This window comes from Rhinatrema bivittatum, chromosome 8 (genome assembly GCF_901001135.1).
Source record: "Rhinatrema bivittatum chromosome 8, aRhiBiv1.1, whole genome shotgun sequence".
In the NCBI taxonomy this organism is placed as follows: Eukaryota; Metazoa; Chordata; class Amphibia; order Gymnophiona; family Rhinatrematidae; genus Rhinatrema; species Rhinatrema bivittatum.
Window position 1 is genome coordinate 62,053,761 of NC_042622.1, and position 22,330 is coordinate 62,076,090.

Consider the following 22,330-nt stretch of genomic DNA (forward strand, 5'->3'; position numbering starts at 1 on the left):
GCTTCAGATTTTGTGCACTAAAAGATCTGGAAAGAATGAGAACCAAATCAGAGATCAAGACTGATGGCAATCCAAGGTTCCATTATCCCTCATTCTATAAATCATACATTCAATGTTTTCTAATTTTTTTTTAAGAATATTCATTTATTATTTTACTTATATTTACTTTATTAAAGATATTATGTAATGTTAGGAATTAAAACCCACAACAAAAATTTGCCAAAAGAACTTAGAGGGATTTTATTTGCCTACTGGGTAGTTAAGTTATAGTTTGAATCTTACCTCACTGAAAGTGTATCATTCTGTGTTTGAGATCCATTAATCTGTGCAGTGTCTACAATGTCAATAAAACAAAGAAGAGTAATGAATTTACACTAAATACTTAAATAATTGTTAATACTACAAGTTAAATATAGATTAATATTACAGGAGCTGGCTATACTAGTCAACTAAAACAAAAAAGGATAAAGAAGCAACTTCCTGCAGATGGTCAAGCTTCTAGCATGGACAATTGAGAGATCTCTTTAGTACAGTGGGTGGATAAGGGCAAGAAAGAATGACTAGATCAAGAGCTGTGTATGTGGTCCAACTCATACAGCTGACAACTGGGAAATATTCTTAGCTAGAGCAGTGCACACTGGGGCAACCAGATGAACAGTTCTGATCTGCCCTCATCTACTATTTTACATTACTATGTTCCTATAAAAAAAATAATTATTAAGGCTGGATTACCTTAAGAGCTGTTGATTTCATGATAAACGAGAAGCTACTCATTACATTTCCATGATAAAAGTAACATTCCAAGTTTTTGGCATTTGCACAAAGCATCCACTTTACTGAGCATGCACACAGAAACCCAAAGAGATGAGTAACATGTACCAGAAGTTGATTTCATGCAGTTTAGAGATGTGTAGCAGTCTGCTGTCAGAAACCTCTCTCCCACCATCACAAATAGTATTGAGTTACACTGGCTGTGTGGATATGAAGAAGTTTGGATGTCTACTGTGCCTTCCTCCCCACAACCTCTCTACTACACTTTCTCTTCCTGATGCTAATCCTCCCAATCTTATTTCCTGCTGCAAACCACTAACACCAAATCTACCTATTCCTTTCCCTACTTTACCTCACCTGCCATTCTGCACTATCCACTGCTCTTGAGCCTCATCCTCTCATCAACCCTTTCCATTCTCCCTAACAGCATCTCATACTAAGCATTGTCACACCTCTACCTCTCTTCTACATATTCTCCTGCTCCTCCTCCTATCCTCAGCTGGGAATATCAATTCCAATCCTGGCCTTCCAAGGCAACTTTCACCCCATAGATACATAGCAGTTACCCCTCCGATCTTATCCCTCTTCTCTTCCTTTCTCATGCTCCCATTTCCAAGAAGCCTGCCTATATTAATGACCTTCTCTCTCATATTCTTTACCTCCTTGCCTTGACTGAGACCTGGCTTTCCCCTGAGGACTCTGCTTTAGTTACTGCTTTCTGTCATGGAAGTTTTATCTTTTCTCCCATATTTCCGCACAGCTGGCCGTGGTGGTGATGTTAGACTGCTACTCTCCTCCTCCTGTAGGTTTCAACCCCTTCTTCCCCCTTAACCCAATGTTCCCTCTAAAGACTGGGCTGTGTGCAAAAATATTTGCTCATGAGTAAAATTTGTTTCATTACCCTATGAGCACTACTTTCTTTGAGGCAAAAAGCCTATCAATTTTATGCTCACAACAACCCAATCCTTAGAGAAAACACTGGTAGCAGAATGCACACAAACTCTCTCACATATACACACTAACACTTGTATATTCACTCTCATACTCTCCCTCATGCATACATGCTCATTCTCACAAACACTCTCATGCCTCTCATTCATTCCCCAGACTCTCATATGTATATGCACACACTTAGTTCTCCTCCTCTTTTACACACACTCATCTCAGTAACTGCAAACCCTTCACTGCCAAACACTTTTAGAACACAAACCCTTGCAAAAAAAAAAAAAAAAAAGGACACTTAGAACTTTGCCATGCCGTACCAGCACTCTCAGGACTCAAAACGGCAGCAGCCTTATTTATCTATGATGCAGCAGCAATACAAATATTATACCAAGTCCTAGAACACTAATATACCACCTACTGGGGTTAACAGAACAAAGTGTACTGCTACAAAGCCCTGCAGAGAAAACTACATGCAGAAGAAATACTGCACCTCAGTTACTCACACAGACACAAACAGACCCTTACCTAATATAGAATAAGGGACTACAAATTAGAAACATGCAGACAAAAAAAAATGGAAAGCTGAAAGAACAAAATCAAATATGTAATACACATTCCCGTATACCAATCACTAAAATTCTATTTTTTTTTTTTTTTACCTTTGCTGTCTGACCTCTGACCGTAGTTTTCTAATCGGTTGGTCCCAAGCTTTTTTTTCCACATTCTCTTTCTTGGTCGTTTTGCATTCCTTTTTCAGGGTCTCTTTTTTCTTTGTATTTTTTCTCTCCAACTGTCTTCTTCCCTTCCTCCCTCAAACACACAATCAGGCTCATTCTCACATGTGGTCTCACACAAACATACAGCTCTCACTTTCACATGCTGTGTCTCTCATACATATATAATGGCTCTCTATTACATGCTGTCACACACACATACTTTCACTCTCACATGCTCTCTCAAACACATACAGGCTCTCACATGCTGTCTCTCTGAACATACAGTCTCTCTGAACACACAGTCTTTCAACTCACTCTCATATACACACACTCCACAGGGTCTCGGCCTCCCTCTCGCTTCTGGGCCTCCTCTATGTGGGTCACCGTTAGTTGGGCTCCATGGTGGCCCTGATCTTCTTGGGCCACCGCAAGGTGGGCCACGCAATGGCCCTGCCACAGACACTGCTCCTCTTCTGCACGCAGGCCAACTCTCCTCTCCCTTCTCGCCCATATGGCTCCAGTAACATTTTTCTTCTGGGGCAGGAAAGAGAAGGAGCACCTGGAAGTTTAGGGGTCTCTTGTTTTCTTTAAGCCATGGTGGGTTGAGCTCCACCATGGCCCTGCCAATCTTCCTGCATGGGGGGATAAAAGCTGTGCACAGCTGCGCATGCGTGCAGCTTAGAGGTAACCGTGCTCAATCCCACTATTTTTCTTCGAGGCCCACTCCATCTGCCTATTCATCCCACAACTTCTCCAGGTAGCTATCATTTATTGACCCGCTAAGTCCCCCTTCCTCACCTACTTTGATTCCTGGCTTCCTTCTTCCTTGACCCATCTTCTCCTTCCCTTATTCTTGATGCCTTTAACCTCCATGTTAATGATACCTCTAAGTACCTCTCTTGCGGCGCCATTTCTCTTCTGCTTCTCTGCTGCTGCGAACGGGGAAGGCCTGCGCGATCGGCGCCGAGCCCCGCCGGGGGAAGGTCACTGCAAATCTCTCCCCACCCAGCCGGCCTCGACGCCGATAACGCGGCAGACATTGCAGGGAAAAAAGCTTACCAAAATCTAAGCGAATCGCGCCGAAAACGCTGAGCCCCGCCTACTATTTCAGCGCCTCCAATCAGGTACCAGCACTGTGGGGCTTTAAATTTGTCACACTCTTGACGTCGCGCGCCGAAGGAGCAAGACAAAGGGGCTTGCCCCTTTGTTTGCCCCTTCGTGCAGCCCCGAGGGAGCCCCGCCCCATACCCTCGGAAGAGATTACGTTCTAAATAATCGTACGTAACATTAAAAGATCCTGATCCTAACAAAGATTACTGCCTGGAGCAAAGCCAGCACCCATTATAGCCTCTCCAGCTTCCAGCAGCTACCCAACATCCATCCAGCCTTCAGTCCAACTACTCCAGAAGCCATCCAGCAGTCATCCTCCCCAGCAGCCATCCAGCCTCTCCAGCATACAGCATCCTTCCAGCTTATAAGGTCTCTCACCTACGCTTGTACCACTCATTCAGCATGTAAATTAACAGGCAACCTCCACCTATCACCCAAACAGCAACAGACATCTTTGTCCCAGCACTCAGCAGTTACCAGCATTCCAGCCTTTCAACTTCCAACTCCGCTCTCAACAAACACCCAACTCACAACATTCGTCTCAGAACCTCAAAACATCTTTTCAAGAATCCCTCCCTCACCTCATGCATACATTCAAGCTGCGTCCAACTCTCATCATACATTCCAAGCTGCATCCGGCATACATCATCCAGTTCAACACAGCTACTAAAACTTCATCCAGCACTCCTCAGCCTGACCTTCTACCAACTCCAATCAGCATCCAGCACTCCTCAGCCTGACCTTCTACCAACCTTCTACCAGCAGAGAACCTCATACATCAAAATTCAGCCACATCTACCCTCAATCTCGATCCACCAGATACAGATCCTCTCAATCCACTGCTAGATAGCTCCACCCAATTCCTACTCTATACCTGCGCTAATCACGTCAGCTTCACCTGAGAATCCGTGGAATAGCCAGAGACTTCATCAGATCCTACAGAGGAATTTCACTAATTGATTCTATAAAAGAAAAAGTTGTATTTACATTCACCCAGCTTTTTCTTCTATCTGCATTCTTCTTGGATTTGTCCAGTTTTCTTCTAATTTACAACATCCCCAGCTTCTAGTCTCTACAACCAATCTCATGCATACCTATAATATCCCAATCATTCAATACCAAAGGAGAAGCTCCATAATTATCTCCACCCACAATATACAAAAAAGAATTATTCCAATCATGACCTCACCTCTAAATCAACTACTAGGCCTCACACTACTTTCAGTAACCCTTTTCAACGCTCAATCCTTAACAAAAAAAACACACATCCTCAACGATTATCTCCAGGATTCAAATCCAGATATCTGTGCTATTACAGAAACCTGGCTAAAAGATACTGATACTGCTCTAATCAATCAACTTCCTATTCATAGCTATGACTTCTTCTCCTTCTACAGACACAAAAAAAGAGGAGGTGGCCTTCTCTTAGCCACCAAAAAAGAACTCAAACTATCCACTCATACCATCAAGTCTGACTCTAAATTAGAATTGGGACTAGTCAAATCAAAACAACTACAAATTCTACTAGTCTACGCTCCTCCCGGAGTTTTAGAAACGGACCCTTCATCACTCATAGAATCCATAGTGAAACATATCAATTTAGACCTCCCATCTATGATCTTAGGCGACTTCAATCTTCACACTGTTATACCTCGCTCCTCAAACTGCGAAGCGCTCCTCACCTCCCTCAGTGCTATGGGATTCACGCAGATCATTAATAGTCCTACGCATAAAGCAGGACACACTCTGGACTTAATTTTCATCAATTCTAATTTCTCCTGCACTTCAGTACCATCTTGCACACCAATCCCCTGGTCAGACCATTTCTTGATAGAATCCTCCTTTTCCATAGCTAAACAGACTCACACCTCTCATCTCCTTTCTACTATTCAATTCAGAAAACCTTGCCCATCGGAAATACTCAGTGATCAGCTGTCTAAGGAACTCACGAATCTAGACCTTTCGAATCCTGACTCAGCCCTAACTTCCTGGCACAAGATCACTGAAACAGTTGCTAACAAATGGTGTCCAACAGTCTCTAAAACAATTAATCCTACAAAAAAAGGGAATCAACCCTAGTTTACCCCTAAACTAAAACAGATGAAACAGGAGCTACGCCACAGAGAAAATATTTGGCGAAAAACACCCAACTCAACTACCTTGTCTAAATACAAAGGCTTTCTACATCATTATAGGACCTCTATTCTACTAACAAAAAGAGAATTTTATGCCAACAAAATTCATCATTTTCAATACGATGCCCAAGCCCTATTTGCATACGTCACTCAAATCACAAAATCAACTCCTCCACCCATCCCTGACGAACAAGCTCTATCTAAGGCTAATGAACTTGCTTTATTCTTTCAACAAAAGATCCTGAATACGCTCGCCCTTCTTCCTCCAAATACTCTACCTCTTACCTCAGACAAGAATCCTCAATCAAGCAAGGGAGCCAAACTTGAAAGCTTCGAATCAATTTCTGTTAAAGAGATTGAATCCCTTCTAAAAAGACAAAAACCATCTAGCCATCCTGCAGATAATATTCCTTCAAATCTCCTGCTTCTCATTCCAAATACGATCGCAAAACCTTTAACAAGTATCATAAATTGCTTTTTAACCCAAGGAAGTTACCCTGACAGCCTAAAAACTGCATCACTCAAACCCCTTCTCAAGAAACACAATCTTGACCCTAATGTACCTAACAATTTCAGACCCATCTCTAATTTGCCATTTTTAGCCAAAATAACAGAAAAGCTGGTAAACACCCAGCTTTCAGAATACCTGGAAGATCAAAATATCCTACACCCCTCACAATATGGCTTCCGCAAAGCACGCAGCACAGAAACCCTCCTTATCTCACTTACAGATCATATTATAATGGGTCTTGACAAAGGCTACTCCTTCTTATTAATCCTGTTAGACATCTCTGCGGCGTTTGACACCGTCAACCACTCCATTCTTCTGGATCGCCTAACAGACATTGGTATCTCAGGATCTGCCCATAGTTGGTTCAAATCTTTCCTCCACAATAGATCCTTCAAAGTTAAAATCAACAACAAAGAATCGCCATTAACAAAATCCAATTTAGGAGTTCCACAAGGATCTTCCCTTTCCCCAACCCTTTTTAATATTTACCTCCTACCCCTTTGCCAATTGCTATCTGACCTTAATTTAATTCATTATCTGTATGCAGACGATGTAGAGATTCTTATTCCTATTACAGAATCTATTTCAAAAGCACTTTCCCACTGGAATAACTGCCTTATATCTATCACTAACCTCCTCAATAGATTAAATCTGGTCTTTAACTCTTCAAAGACGGAGCTCCTCCTCATCTCAGCAAATGAAGAAAATATTCCCATACCATTCCCTCACAACACATTCATCACTCATAAGCAGGTGAGAGATCTAGGAGTAATTCTCGATAATAGACTAAACCTTAAGAAAATGGTTAATACTACATCCAAAGACTGTTTTTACAGACTCCAGGTTCTGAAACGACTCAAGCCACTTCTTTTTTTCAAAGATTTCAGAACAGTACTCCAGGCGTTGTTATTCTCCAAGATTGACTATTGCAGTGCCCTCCTCCTTGGCCTACCCAAATCGACCATTAAACCGCTTCAGATGATTCAAAATGCTGCAACGAGATTACTGACCAACACCAGCCGCGGAAATCACATCTCACCCATCCTCAGAAACCTATATTGGCTACCTGTAAATTTCAGAATCCTTTACAAAGCAATTACCCTAATACATAAATCCATCCATCACCAACTCCATCTCAGCCTTGAAATACCCTTCAAACTTCATTCCTCCAATAGGCCAATTAGAGATAATCATAAAGGTACTTTGAACTACCCCCCAACTAAAGCCTCACGCCTTTCCTCGACCAAAGACCGAGCTTTTTCAATAGCAAGTCCATCTATTTGGAACAACATTCCTTCAAGCCTCCGACTAGAACCCTGTCTCATTACATTCAGAAAAAAACTTAAGACGTGGCTATTCCTCCAAGCCTTCGATGATCCTCCAGACAACCCTTAGTCTTCTTTATCCACACTTGGACGTAGAAGATTAAAGTCTGACAACCATTCAAACGAAGAACTCTGGCACTTACTGATTAAAGCATCTTGCTTTAATCCAAATTCCTTTTGGACTATGCTTCTTTAATTATTTTTTGGCATTTAACTTCCTTCCAGCTTTTAAGCTTCCCAAGTTTTTACTCCTTGTTAAATGTAACTTTATCTTATTCTCTTCTCTTGTTAATGACTTTTATTTATTGCTTCTGTTATACCCTTGTTTTATGTAAACCGATCCGATATGGTTTATTTACTATGAAGGTCGGTATAAAAAAGTGTTAAATAAATAAATAAATAAGTCTTATGCCTCAAAACTCCTTTCCTTATTCTCATTTGATCTCCATCTCTGCTCTACTGCCCCTACTCATAAGCATGGCCACTGCCTTGACCTAGTCCTTTTCTCCAACAGCACTCAGAGTACTTTAGGAATGAAAGAATAATACATATAAAAAAATGCATGTGGAAGGATGGCGGTGGTTAATGATTACATACTCAGTAGAAACATTACCATGGGGTAATGTATTCGTATGAAACCATCCGCCTCCCTCCTTAAATATTTATAATATAATTTGCAGAAACGCTCTTATAAGTTTGTAGTTTGAAGTCGGTGAGTCAAGAAGGGAAGCAAAGGTTCGCTCGTTGACTAAGTTAGTTTTAGTAGTTGTAGATGTCGAGGGTGATTACATTTTGTATATTCAAACATAGCCAGTTAAGTTTAATAGTTATTCAACAAAAGTTAGCTGTATAGCTTTAAGCATGGCTATTCAGCAGGACATTCTGCTGAATAGCTCTGGATATCTTAGCTGGATAAGTTAGCCATTTTAAGGGGTTTTGAATATTGGCCTCGGTATATTTCCACCACAGATATAACATTACATTCAAGCAGATCTATAATATCAGCATGCAGACACATGGAGGTCAGTATTGAAAAGTACGCTAAGAAGTTAAGATAACCAGTAAACTTACTTGTTATCTTTTATCTGGATTTTCAACAACACTTATCCAGCTAAATCTATCTGCACAAATGTTTGTGTGGGTAGATTTAGAACTGGAATTTGTCCAAACTGAGTTGTCTGCACAAATATAACCAGGTAGCCCTGAATATCATGGTACCTGGTTAAATGTATAAAGCCAGCCTAGGCCATTTCCTTACCAAGCTAAGGGCTGGATTCATCATTCTTCGCAGAATGATGAATCCAGCAAAAAAAAAAGGGGGGGGGGGGGGAAGGGCAGGTCTGCGAAAGGCCGCAGCCGTTCGCACCACGGCGGTGCTGCCGGCTGCAGCTTTTCGTGCAAATAGGGCCACCGTGAAATGTGGTGCTATTCGCCGCGCTACTGCCGGCAATAATGTTGCTCACATTAACGCCGACAGCAGTGCCACGGCAGACTCCTCCCCTCCTGCTAATTAACATGCTATCGCACACGAAAAGCCCCTTTTTGCGAGCAATAGGGGTTTAACGCGTGCTATAAGGCCCTAACGCATGCGATAAATGTTTAGAGGAGAGTTGCGTGGACAGACCATAAAGGCATCTGGAGGAATGTGAAGAAATTCTACAGCATACCCGTCCTGAATCACTTCAAGAACCTATTGATCTGATGTAATCTGGACCTACCTGTGATAAAAACGGGATAGGCGACCACCTATCTCCTGCCCCAACAAGTGAGCCCATAAACCTTCACTAGGAAGACCGAGGGGCACCACCTCCAGAGCCTGCATCCTTCTGAGGTCCTCAGGGGTGAAAGGACTGAGACCTGCGGAAGGGCTGGGACCTCTGGGAAGAACCTCCCCTATAAGGCTGAAAATACCGGTAGTCTCGAGAGTAGCCAGTCACCTGAAAATATGGGGCAACGGTTTTCTTCTTCTCTGGCAAAATCAAGGGGCCTGGGTTTCTCTCCATTTACTTGCCATTTTTTCCAATTCAATGCCAAACAAAAGCGAGATTTTGAAAAAGTACCTGTGGTTCATTTGCATAGCCACAATTGCTGTCTGGCTGCAATAACTGAAGCAGCTCCTCTGGCTGCTCTGCGTACCAAGTCACAGCCCACATCAGCCAAGAAGCGGTCCCCGGTTCTACCATAAGTCCTAGCGCCAACCTCCAAGTTCATTGTCACTGCCTCAAAAGCTTGCTTTAGGGATAGTCTCAATTCTCCTATCCTGAGCATCCTTCGGTGCCGCACCTCCCTATACCAGGATGATGTTACCTTTTTTTTTTTTTTAAATTTACTGCATTTCAAAATACATTCAAGCAAATCTCGAATAGGAAAACCACTGGCTTTCAAATACACAGAAAAATAATCTATTTAGGCCAAAAACCATCAAAAGGAAAAAAGTAACTTTATTGATGCCAGCAAATATCCAAGTCCTCAAATTAAGGATCCAAGCACTATTCAAATAAAAAAAAAAATTACTTTTATAAGGAAAACCTAGCTTGAGGAGGGGCATTAAATCTATTGAAAGGACACACATTCCCAAATAATAGGTCAGATAGCATATGAAGATGAGTTTTCCCACCACATTTCTAACTAATAAAAATTCAATTAAAGATCAATTAAACATTTGAAGGTACATTTTCCAGCACATTTAACCTTTTATCAGCTAAAAAATGTAGTAGCTGAGATGGGTGGAAAAGAAATATGAGACTTCGTTATATTTTATGAAACATTTACACAGAAATTTCAAGACAAATAAGGCACCCAATTGCAAAACTTTAGGTCTCATTGAGAGAAATTATTTTCTCTTTTTTTGTGTATTCTTAGCCAAATCCAGAAAAATTCGAACTTTGAAATTAAGGAAAAGCTCTGACCAATGTCTAAAAAACATCTTAAGAGTCCAATCTCTGACTCTAAAAGAAAGGAAACAATTAAAGATGTTGGTTGGGCAATTTCACTATCAGAAGTCTCTAGAACCGCTGATATAGTTAAAATTTCAGAGTCCACAGGAGTTAAGGACTGCATATTTTGCCCATCTTCGGATTTTTTCTTAAAAGGTACCTTTAGTATCTCTATAGTATATTTCCTCCACATATCTTTTGCCTGGGTGTCAGGAACTTTTTGAAAATTTATGAAATGTAAGTTCCTACCACAGATTTGATTTTCAAGATTTTCAATCTTATTAGTCAAAATCTGATTTTGTTTCATAAGTGATTGATGTAACTCAGTCACATTATCTATTTCCATTTTCATCTTCACATTCTCTTCCTTCAAAAGTTGAAATTGGTTCCCAACATGGGTGACTTGTTGAGCCAAAGGGGTTAACTGAGCTGTTATGTTTTAGTTTAAAGTCACTATAGCGTCCCAAATAGATTTGAGGGAGAATGACCGAGGTCTTACCTTGACAAAGGTCTTGAGAGCTGGCAGTTCTGTCGATAAACTTTCTCCTTGTGAGGATTCCTCCTCAAAATGCTGCCAAATGCCGCCAGTGGCAACTGCCTCTGAACCACCAGCAGAATCCCTGCCAGTCTCCGCTGCGGTAGAAGTAACAGGGTCTCAGAGTAGGGCTCGGGCAGCACAGCGTCATCAGTGCGCGCCGAGCTCCATTGCAGCGTAAGAATCCTAGCAGCAGCAGGATTTACAGGAGCGGTCCTTTCTACCAGGGAAAGCGATGTCAATGAATCAGGGAAGGAGTCGAGTACCTCTTCTTCTAGGATCTCTTCCAGCGATTCTCCTCCCGGTAAGCAAGCCCCTCGCTTCACATGTACGTCCATCGGGCCGACAACCAGGACCATCAGGCGAGGGCATAGAAACTTCCCTCTTCTTAGCTTGCGGCTTGAATGAGGCATTTTAACACAATAGGAAACAAAATACAGGAGAGACGCAATACCGTGTGTAGCTAGGTCGCCACCTTGGATCTGGTCATACATTTTGTGATAGAAAACACTAAGGCATCCACCCTAGGGAAATGCAACTACTCTCTAGTCTGTGGAACCAAGGGGTATAAACCTGCAAAGTCACATCCCCCTTTAATAGGCGTCTCTGGCACACTCCATTTCAGATCAATCAACTCCTGGATTGCATCCAGGAGGGGAAAGAAACAAGAAGCCTTGCGCAAGGTGACCAAAATAGGATCCTTCTTTTGTGTCCCCAAAGAGTCAGGCCCATCCACTCTGAAGTCTTCAAGATCTGAGAGATCAAATTTGGCATTTTCAGAAGACGCTCATCAAAGTCCCTCATGAAAGGCTTCTAAGAAAACTATTCTTTTTAATATCTATTTGCTACCTCTCTGCCGTATTCTTTCATCTTTAAATCTACAGTTTAAAATCTATGCTGACGATCTGCAGTTTATGGTACCTTATAGCACTTCATGGACCCACACTCTGTCTTTAGTCTCTCTATACCTTAGAACTATTGACACATGGCTCTCTCATAACTGGTTGAAACTGAACCCATTAAAAACAGAAATAGTTCATCTTACATCAATTACTGACTCATCCATAGGCCCCCCATCTCAACTTTTATTTAATGGTATTTCTATCCCTATTGCTAAATCAGCTAGAAATTTGGGTATAACTATCAATTCAGATCTTTCATTAAAACAACACATATCCTTGATTACCAGAAACTCATTTTACAAACTTCAATTGCTGAAACGTCTTCACCCTCTACTCTTTTTTCACATTTCCGGACTATTCTCCAATCACTTATTTTTTCTGGGCTTGACTACTGTAACTCTTTATATATAGGTCTTCCAGATAATACATTGCACTCACTTCAAGTAATCCAAAATGCAGCTGCACGCATCCTGACAAATTCTTCAATTAAAAATCACATTACCCCAATACTTCAATCATTACATTGGTTACCAGTGAAATACAGAATACAGTTTAAAATCCTAACCATCATACACTCCCTTATTCATACCTCTAATTCTACTACCTTATGTCCCATCCTCCGTATATACAAACCCTCTAGATATCTAAGGTCAATGAATAAAAATTTACTAGATATTCCATCACCTCGACAGGCCCGTCTTGAAATTACGAGAAAAAGAGCCTTCTCAGTTACTGGTCCGATCCTTTGGAATACATTACCAGACTCACTAAGATCCATACCCAATTTCAAACATTTCAAAAAATCCTTAAAAACATATTTATTTCAAATTGCATTCAAAATTACACCTACTAAATAACAGAACCAAACTGATTTTTCACATTTACTTACATGGCACCGTATATCTTATATTTTATATTATACATTACTTATTTTTATTAGAATTATGTTAGCTGATTTTTATTTTTAATAGTTTATTTTTATACTTTTTGTAATATTATGATTTTCTTTTATTTTGAATTTAATTTTAAGATACTTATGTAAACCGTTTTGATTAAACATTGTTTGTAAAAGCGGTATACAAACACTTTTAAATAAAATAAAATAAATAAAAAGTCATGGGATAGGAGGCAATATCCTTTTGTGGATTGCAAACTGGTTAAAAGACAGGAAACAGAGTAGGATTAAATGGTCTGTTTGCACAGTGGAAAACGGTAAACAGTGGAGTGCCTCAGGAATCTATACTAAGACCAGTGCTTTTCAATAAATTTAGAAATGATCTGGAAAGGAGCATGATGAGTGTGATGCTTAAATTTGCAGATGACACAAAATTATGCAGAGTAGTTAAATCTCAAGTGGACTGTGATAAATTGCAGGACTACCTTGTGAGACTAGAAGACTGGGCATCCAAATGGCTAACGAAATTTAATGTGGACAAGTGCAAGGTGATGCATATAGGTAAAAATAACCCTTGCTGTGGTTACACGATGTTAGGCTCCGTATTAGGAGTTCCCACCCAGGAAAGAGATCTAGGCATCATAGTGGATAATACATTGAAATAGTCTGGCTCAGTGTGTGTGTCGGTCAAAAAGCAAACAATGTTAGGAATTATTAAGCAGGGAATGGTGAATAAAATGGTGGATGTCATAATGCCTCTATTGCTCCATGGCGAGACTGCACCTTAAATACCGTGTGCAGTTCAGGTCGCCACATCGCAAAGATATAGTTATACTGATAAAATATAGAGAAGGGCAACCAAAATGATAAAGTGGATGGAATGGCTCCTCTATAAGGGAAGACTAAAAAGGTTAGGGTTGTTCAACTTGGAGAAGAGATGGGTAAAGGGGTATATTATAGAGGTCTACAAAATCATGAAAAGACTTGAATAGCTAAATGTGAATTGGTCATTTACTCTTTCGGATAATAAAAGGACTAGGGGGCACTCTAAGAAGTTAGCAAGTAGCTCATTTAAAACAAATTGGACAAATTCTTTCACAATGCATAATTAAGCTCTGGAATTCATTGCCACAGGAAGTGATTATGGCAGTTAGTGTAGCTAGGTTTAAAAAAAGATTTGGATAAGTTCCTAGATCAGAAGTCCAGAAACTACTATCAATAAGGATTAGTAGCTTGGGATCTATTCATTTATAGTTTGGGTACTTGCGACTTGGTTGGCAATTGTTGGGACACAGGATACTAGGCTTGATGGACCCTTGGTCTGATCCAGTATGGCACACTTATGTTCTTAAGTTCTCTCTGAAAGAAAAGGAGAAGAGTTCTATATGGCTCTAAATCTTGGGGAATTTCCCCTTCTTCACCAGAAGAGCCACCCCCATCATCATTGGTTCCAAAATGATCCACCTGCATTCGACCTCTGTCAGATTACACCGTGCCAGGGCTCTTGATCGTGGAGACAGGCAGAGGAGCACTCAGAGGGAATGGAACTACCTTAGTAGGTACTGCTGATTCAGAAGACTGGCCTTGTAGAAATGTGTGAAATCCCTTGGAAGAATTATATCCAGGAAAAGGAGGACGGGTCCATTCCAGGTCCCATAGGCCCAAACCTGACATCCTGAGAGTTAGTGTCCCCTGAGAACTTGACCCATAGATCAATCAAGGGAGGGGACACCCCCACAATGTCTCTCTTGTTCCCACTCCCCTCAGACCAAGGAGATGGACCATTGCCAGCAAAATGACAAGGAGGTGAAATCTCCCCAAGCATCCAGGAAGCGCTGATATAGGCTTAAAGAAAGTTCTGGCTGAATGGTCCTGATGTGGCATGCAGCACAAATAGACAGGTGCTTAGATTTCTTCACTGCGGGCGCCACTGGCTGTAAGCGTGCTGACCGATAAAGGCTCGCGCCTAGATTACCCGCATATATAAGCCATGCCCAAAATGGACGTACAACACACGCACCTATGCCGCTCATCAGCTGGATGCCCAGTACCAACACCTAAGCTGGACGCACAAGATGTGCATCCAAAAGGAAGAACATCCAAACTGGATGCACAGACAAGAACAGATGCACATACGGACACGCAGCAGCAAAAAAATACGCAAAACTACACCGTGGCCTTCCATGCACCAAAATGGAAGAAGCCTGGGAACGGGGCCAAGCCAAACAGCTGCTCAACCCACCATGCCTGCACTATCTCCTCACTTCACTGAATACCCCAGAGACATGAGCAGGACAGTCGAACAACAAGGAAACAGACTCTTTTCCTGCTTTCCTCTTTTTTGCTTTTTTTTTTTTTTTAAAGCTATAGGGGGTGAGGGCTAAAGCCTTCACATCTGAGCCTCTCTCCGCCTGCAATCGCTAATTCGAATTTAGGTCTATGTCACTCAAGGCTACTGGACTGAAGGCCCTCAACTTTTTTTTTTTTTTTTTTTTACTCACAGGCAATCCCCCAAAGGGGAATGTACATCCATCAGCTGCTGGAGATGAAGAATACTAGCGAGCTTATGTCAGGGCGGGACTATATAGCTGTGATGTCAGCTTTTGCTCCATCTCCATCCGCTGGCAGAGGTGCATAACCTACTCGTGGGAAATGTTCTGTCTGAATGCGAAGGAATGCTCTATTTTAAAATAAGCTAGATTTTCCACCATGCTATTTATCTTTGCTGATGAGCCAAATTCCTATGCATCATGCTTGCACCAATGAGCAAAAAGCTCTCTCACCCCATTCTCGCCACTTCAATAAAAGTGGGAAACAATGCATATAGCCAGATTGAAGCAGTCATTTGAAAACTAGTAACTCCTGTTACCATATGAGATGCAGGCCATGTTTAAAATGCAGAACATCATGATCACACAATACCCTTGAGAACATTTTGCACAATTTAGGAAAACAGAGTCATCAGAAAAGAAAGGAGACAGCAGTGTTGGCCTGTACAAGTTGGAAGAGAAAGCAGGCAACAGCAAGGGCCCATGCAGGCCGGAAGAGGAAGCTTCATCCTAGATGAAGGTAGTGCAGGCTGCTGCATTGTCCAGTGTGGGTCGGGATGTAGGAGAAAAAGTGTTAGAAAGTTAAATCTAGGGACAGGAAAAAAGAAAATTGTGAAGGTGAGCTTTTGGGAGTGTGTGACTGGAAAGAGAACTGCGGTGTGGGTTCAGTCTGGGTCACATAGAGCAAGCTTGGGAAGAAGAGAGAGCTGGCTTGGCCTTATGTTCTTTTATAGTATTCCTGGAAGAATACTGCACACACAAAAAAAGATTTAAAAATTCTGCATCTCTGAATAATATATTTTCTATACTGCATTTTTAATTTATTACTCAAATACAGTGATTATACATTGTATTGTTCTGACATGTAATATATGCAAAATTTAAAAATATTTTGTGCAAAATGCTTACTTTTTTGGCACAGAATTCACCCTGGATTAACAGCAGCAGCTTTTCAAAAAAGCAAAATTGCTTACCTTGTAATAGGTGTTATTCCAGGACAGCAGGTGTAGTCCTCACATATGGGCGACGTCACTGACAGAGCCCTAGTGCAGGAAAACTTTCTGTCAAAGTTTCTAGAAACTTTTGACTGGCCCTGAGAGGCCACTGAGCATGCCCAGCAAGCCATGATATTCTCTGAAACATGGGTCTCTCTTCAGTCTTGTATGTAGCAATATGCTTTAGCAAAAATAAAATAATAAATGGTATAAGACCCAACTCCGCGGGGTGGCAGGTGGGTTTTGTGAGGACTACCATCCTGCTGTCCTGGGATAACACCTATTAAAAGGTAAGCAATTTTGCTTTATCCCAGGACAAGCAGGATGCTAGTCCTCACATATGGGTGATTAGCAAGCTAGAGGCTGAATCATTTGAATAGAGGCATCATTGAAGTATTGTTGTTGAAAATGAGTCAGCCGAAGATCACAGCAGATTGGATGTAGAAGGAGTTGGGATTAAACTGGAAACAAGTTCTTTAAGATAGATTGTCCATAGGCTGAATCTTGTCGTCCCTGCTTGTCCAAACAGTAATGAGCTGCAAAGGTGTGAAGAGAACTCCATGTTGCTGCTTTACATATGTCAATGATTGGCACTGAACGATAGTGTGCTACTGAGGTTGACATTGCTCTTACTGAATGTGCCTTTACTCGCCCTTGGAGAGGAAGGCCTGCTTTTTCATAGCAAAACTGTATTCAATCTGCTAACCAGTTGGATAGAGTATGTTTACCCACTGCTTTACCTGGTTTGTTTGGATCATAAGAAACAAATAATTGAGTAGATTTCCTGTGGACTGTAGTGCGGTTTATGTAAAATGCTAGTGCATGCTTACAGTCCAGGGTGTGTAAGGCTGTTTCTCCTTGATGGGAATGAGGCCTTGGAAAGAATATGGGTAAAACTATGGATTGGTTCAAGTGGAATTCTGTAACTACTTTGGGAAGGAATTTTGGATGTGTATGGAGAACCACTCTGTCATGTAGGAATTTTGTATAGGGTGCGTACGTGACAAGTGCTTGTAACTCACTAACCCTTCTAGCTGATGTAATGGCTATGAGGAAGATAGTTTTCCATGTGAGAAATTTAAGATCACAGGAATCTATGGGTTCAATAGAAGAACGCATGAGCCTTGTGAAGACCAGATTCAGGTCCCATTCTATGACTGGTGGCCGAATTGGTGGTTTTAAGTGCGTTAAACCTCTCATGAATCTAGTGACGAGAGGTTGTGTGGAAATTGGTGCATCTCCCATCTTGTTATGGAAAGCTGAGATTGCACTTAAATGTACCCGTACAGATGAAGTCTGGAGACCAGAGTCTGAAAGATGGTATAAGTAATCTAGTAGAGAAATTGTGGAGCAGGAGAAAGGATCAATACTCTTTTGCCTGCACCACAAAGTAAACCTTTTCCATTTCAAAGAATAGTTCTTACGTGTTGATGGTTTACGTGAAGCTAGAAGTACTTGAGATACGTTGGTGGAAAGATTGAGTGGTTGTAAGATCAAGCTTTCAACATCCATGCTGTCAGGGATAGGGATTGAAGGTTGGGATGGCGCAACCGACTCTGATCCTGAGTTATGAGAATAGGAGCTACTCCCAGGCGAATGGGATCCCTGATCGAGAGGTCTAGAAGTGTGGGAAACCATACTTGTCGAGGCCAATATGGGGCTATGAGTATCATGGACTCCTTGTCCTGTTGTAGCTTCACTAGAGTTTTGCTTATGAGCGGTATCGGAGGATACGAGTATAGTAGGCCTGAGTTCCAAGGGTGAGCAAAGGCGTCCTTGGCTGGCTGGTTTTTCTGTTTGTGTAGAGTACAGAAGCTGTCCACTTTGTGATTCAGGTGTGATGCAAAGAGGTCTATTGTTGGTTGACCCCACCGTTGAAAAATCCTGGTCGCTACTGAGGGATTCAGGTACCATTGCTGTGGGTGGAATGGACGACTGAGTCGATCCGCTAGTACATTTTGAATGTCTGCCAGATAAGTGGCCCGGAGAAACATTGAGTGTGTTAGGGCCCAGGCCCAAATCTGTGCAGCTTCTTGACAAAGGAGATACGAGCCCATACCTCCCTGTTTGTTGATGTACCACATGGCTACTGTGTTGTCCGTTTGGATCAGAACAGACTTGTGTGAAAGGTAGTCCTTGAACACATGCAGCGCATAACGTATAGCTCGAAGCTCTAGGAAATGTATTTGAAAAGTTGCTTCGAGATTTGTCCAAGTACTCTGGGTTTGGAGATTGTCTACGTGAGCTCCCCAACCCAAGGTGGATGCATCTGTAGTTAAAGTGATCTGTGGGACTGGTTGCTGAAAAGGTAGGCCTTTGCGCAAGTTGTCCAGGTTCGCACACCAAAGTAGAGATAATCTTAGTTGGTGGGTCACTTGAATTGGAAAATGAAGTGGTTGAATGGCTTGGATCCATTGTGATCTTAGAGTCCATTGAGTAACCCTCATGGCCAGCCGTGCCATAGGAGTGACATGAACTGTGGAGGCCATGTGGCCTAGTAAGGTTAGAAACTGATGAGCTGTCGCTCGTTTCTCTGTGAGTAAATGGATTTTGCCAGGAGTGAAAGTGTCTTTGCCCGATCTACGGGTAGAAAGGCTCTCGAAAGGATAGTATTCAAGTCTGCACCTATGAACTGAAGTAGGTGAGACTGAGTGAGATGGGATTTTTGATAGTTGATAAGAAAACTAATGGAGTGAAGTAGAGAAATCGTTCGACTGAGAGAAGTGCGAGCTCCTTGTTGGGATTGACTTCTGATGAGCCAGTCATCTAGATATGGAAAAACATGGACACTTTGTGCAAGTGTCCTGCTATTACTGCCAGACATTTTGTGAATACTCTGGGGGCAGAGGCTAGGCCGAATGGCAGAACTCTGTACTGGAAACGTTGATGGCCCACCATGAAGCGCAGGTACTTGCAATGAGGAGGGAATATTGGAATGTGAGCGTAAGCGTCTTGAGGATCCAGAGAACAAAGCCAGTCTCCTGTTTGAAGAAGTGGAAGCATGGTGCCTAGAGAAACCATCCTGAACTTTTCCTTCTTCAGAAATTTGTTGAGATTTCTGAGGTCTAGGATGGGACGTAGGCCTCCGGTTTTCTTTGGAATGAGGAAATAACGGGAGTAGAATCCTCTGCCCTGCTGAGTCCGGGGCACTAGCTGTACAGCCATGGCTCTCAGAAGGATGGATAATTCTGCTTGTAGATGAATTAGCTGAGAATGTTGTTGTGGGAAGAAACTCGGTGAAGATTCTGGTGGAACTGAGAGGAAATTGAGTTTGTAACCTCGAGAGACTATGGAGCGTACCCATTGGTCTGATGTTATTTTTAACCAATGTTTGTGAAAATAGGATACTCTTCCTCCTACTGGAAGGTCTGGTCGAGGATTCAGGAGATTGAGTTGTTCTCTGGCCTGTATTTCAAAAACCTGCAGCACGGCCTGTCTGTGTAGGGGGTTGCGGGCGAGTCGCTCTTGGCTGTCTAGCCTGAGATCGCTGTTGTGGTCTGGTTGACCTACCTTTAGAGGCTTGAGGGTAGTATCTCCTTGGCCTGTAGTATGGGCGTCTGGTTTCCCTCCTGGGTTGTCGACGAGGAGGTTGTGTGGAGGGATCTTGCGGAACTTGAGACAACTGTCGTAAGGTTTCTGTATGGTCCTTAAGCTGTTGTACTGCCTCTTGGACCTTTTCGCCAAACAAGTTGTCCCCCACACACGGCAAGTCAACAGGTTTATCCTGAACCTTAGGCCCGAGGCCTTGAGCCATGCCCATCTACGAGCAATGATTCCAGCAGCTGCTGTCCTGGAAGCTGTCTCATAACTGTCGTAGGCCGCCCTCACCTCATGCTTCCCGGCTTCTAGGCCTTTATGGACTATGGACTGTGCTTCTTCTTGAAATTGTGTTGGTAAAGAGTTGACAAATTCTTCCATCTGCTTCCAGAGGTTTCTCTGATACTGTGTCATATACAGTTGATAGGAAGAGATTCTGGAATTTAGGATGGCCCCCTGGTACACCTTTCTTCCCAGGGAATCGGGAAATCGGTGTTCTTTACCTGGTGGGGTTGATGAATGTGGGCGGACACGCTTAGATCTTTTCTGGGCAGATTCCACTACCACAGATTGATGTGGTAGTTGCTGTTTTTGGTATCCTGGAGCTGCCTGTACTAAATATGTAGGGGTAGATTTTTTAAAGAAAGCGCAATCGCGTACTTTTGTTTGCGCAGCAGGCGCAAACAAAAGTACGCTGGATTTTATAAGATACGTGCATAGCCGCGCGTATCCTCTAAAATCCTGTATTGGCGCGCGCAAGGCTGCCGATTTTGGGCAGCCGGCACGCGCCGAGCCACGCAACCTGCCTCCGTTCCCTCCGAGGCCGCTCCGAAATCGGAGCGGCCTCGGAGGGAACTCTCTTTCGCCCTCACCTTCCCTTCCCCTACCTAACCCCCCCCCCTATCTAAAACCCCCCCTTACCTTTGTCCGTAGATTTACGCCTGCGAGAAGCAGACGTAAATCTATGGGCGCCAGCGGACTGGTGGCGCGCCGTCCTCCGACCCGGGGGCTGGTCCGAAGGCCTGGACCATGCCCCTGGGCCGGCACCGTGCCCCGCCCCCGAAACGCCACGTCATCGGGTCCCGCCCCCCCCCGACACGCCCCCTTCCAAAAACCCCGGGACCTGCGCGCGCCGGCGACCTATGGAAAATAGGCGCGCCGGCGAGCAGGGCTTTTAAAATCCGCCCGGTAGTGTCCACGCGTTTGTTTACTGCCGAGACAGAACATGGGTGTTCCCAAATGCGGTGTTGGAGATCCAGGAGTACTTCATGTATTGGAATAGCCAATACTTGCTTTGGTGGGTCAACAAACTGAAGGACTTCTAAAGTTTGTTGCCTTGTATCTTGTTCTGCCGTCAGCTTAAAGGGAATGGTTTCTGCCATATTCTGTATGAAATTAGAAAGACAAATCTTCTGGTGGGGATATTTTCCTCTGGTCTGGAGGTGAAGGCTCAGACAAGAAGTCCTCAGAAGATGTATCAGTCTGCTGATCATCCCAGGAGTCATCTGGATCATCTCTATATGGAGATCTTGGGGAAGGCCTGGGTGGGTGATGAAGGCCTGAAGGGCCGGGCTTTGGATCATCAGAGGGGAGTAATGGAGAAACTGTTTCCAGCGTTTTTGGTGGAAGTTTGTCGATGACATCTTGATATCTCTGTAGAAGATGCTGAAAAAATGCCAAATAGTGGGGTTCAGGGCCTTCAGATGGTAATTGCATCGATGGAACAGGAGTTGGTATCGATGCAGGTGTCCATAACGGTGTCGAAGACATCGGCGGTGCTGGCATCGAGATCGGCCTCGAGGAGGTCAATGGTATTTGCGCATAGATGGATGTCGATGCCATGATGAATCTCGGTGCCGGCATCGATATCGATGCCGGCATAGTTACCGGTATCGATGCTATGTGCATCGGCGGACCCGCCAGAATTTGTTGTTGATCCTGTAAAGCCTATACGACCGCTTGTCTGATTAGATCAAACAATTCTGGCGTTACAACTGATGGAACCAGAGCAGTTGTAAGCGGTGGCGAAGGCTGAGAGATTAGATCCTGCACAGAGCCCTGTGGAGGATCAGGCATAGATGGTGGTGGAGGAAGAGGCCCAGCCGCTGATAGGACCGATGTTTCTTGAGTCCGTGGCCGCTTTGCCATCGATTCCTCCTGGGGAAATGGATCCGGACATCGACGGACGTCGATATCGATGTTTCATTTTAGGTTGGTCGGCAGACTTTGATGCCGTGGACGACGGTGGGGACAAATGATCCCCGGATCCTTCCGGGCGAGGTTTTTTGCAAAATGCGCTTAGTAGCTCCAACCGGAGACGACTTCGAGGACGTCGAGGGAGATGGTATAAGTTGTAGGTGAAACAAATGTTCCATTTTCTCTTGCCTCTCTTTCCTACCCTTCGCCGTCATTTCAGCACATTTTGGACAAGTATTAACATCATGCTTCTCACTGAGACACATGACACA

General features: G+C 43.1%; 1 protein-coding gene across 6 annotated transcripts in view; it reads right to left on the reverse strand.

Annotated features, from left to right (window-relative positions):
- The window catches only part of ITCH (itchy E3 ubiquitin protein ligase), a 340,605-nt gene that overhangs the window by 188,757 nt on the left and 129,518 nt on the right, over positions 1 to 22,330 (reverse strand). For all 6 annotated transcript variants that reach the window (XM_029614662.1, XM_029614667.1, XM_029614661.1 and 3 more), the window contains one exon: positions 283 to 334. In XM_029614662.1, coding sequence (XP_029470522.1) covers positions 283 to 334 — 52 coding nt within the window. The remainder of the gene's footprint in view (positions 1 to 282; positions 335 to 22,330) is intronic.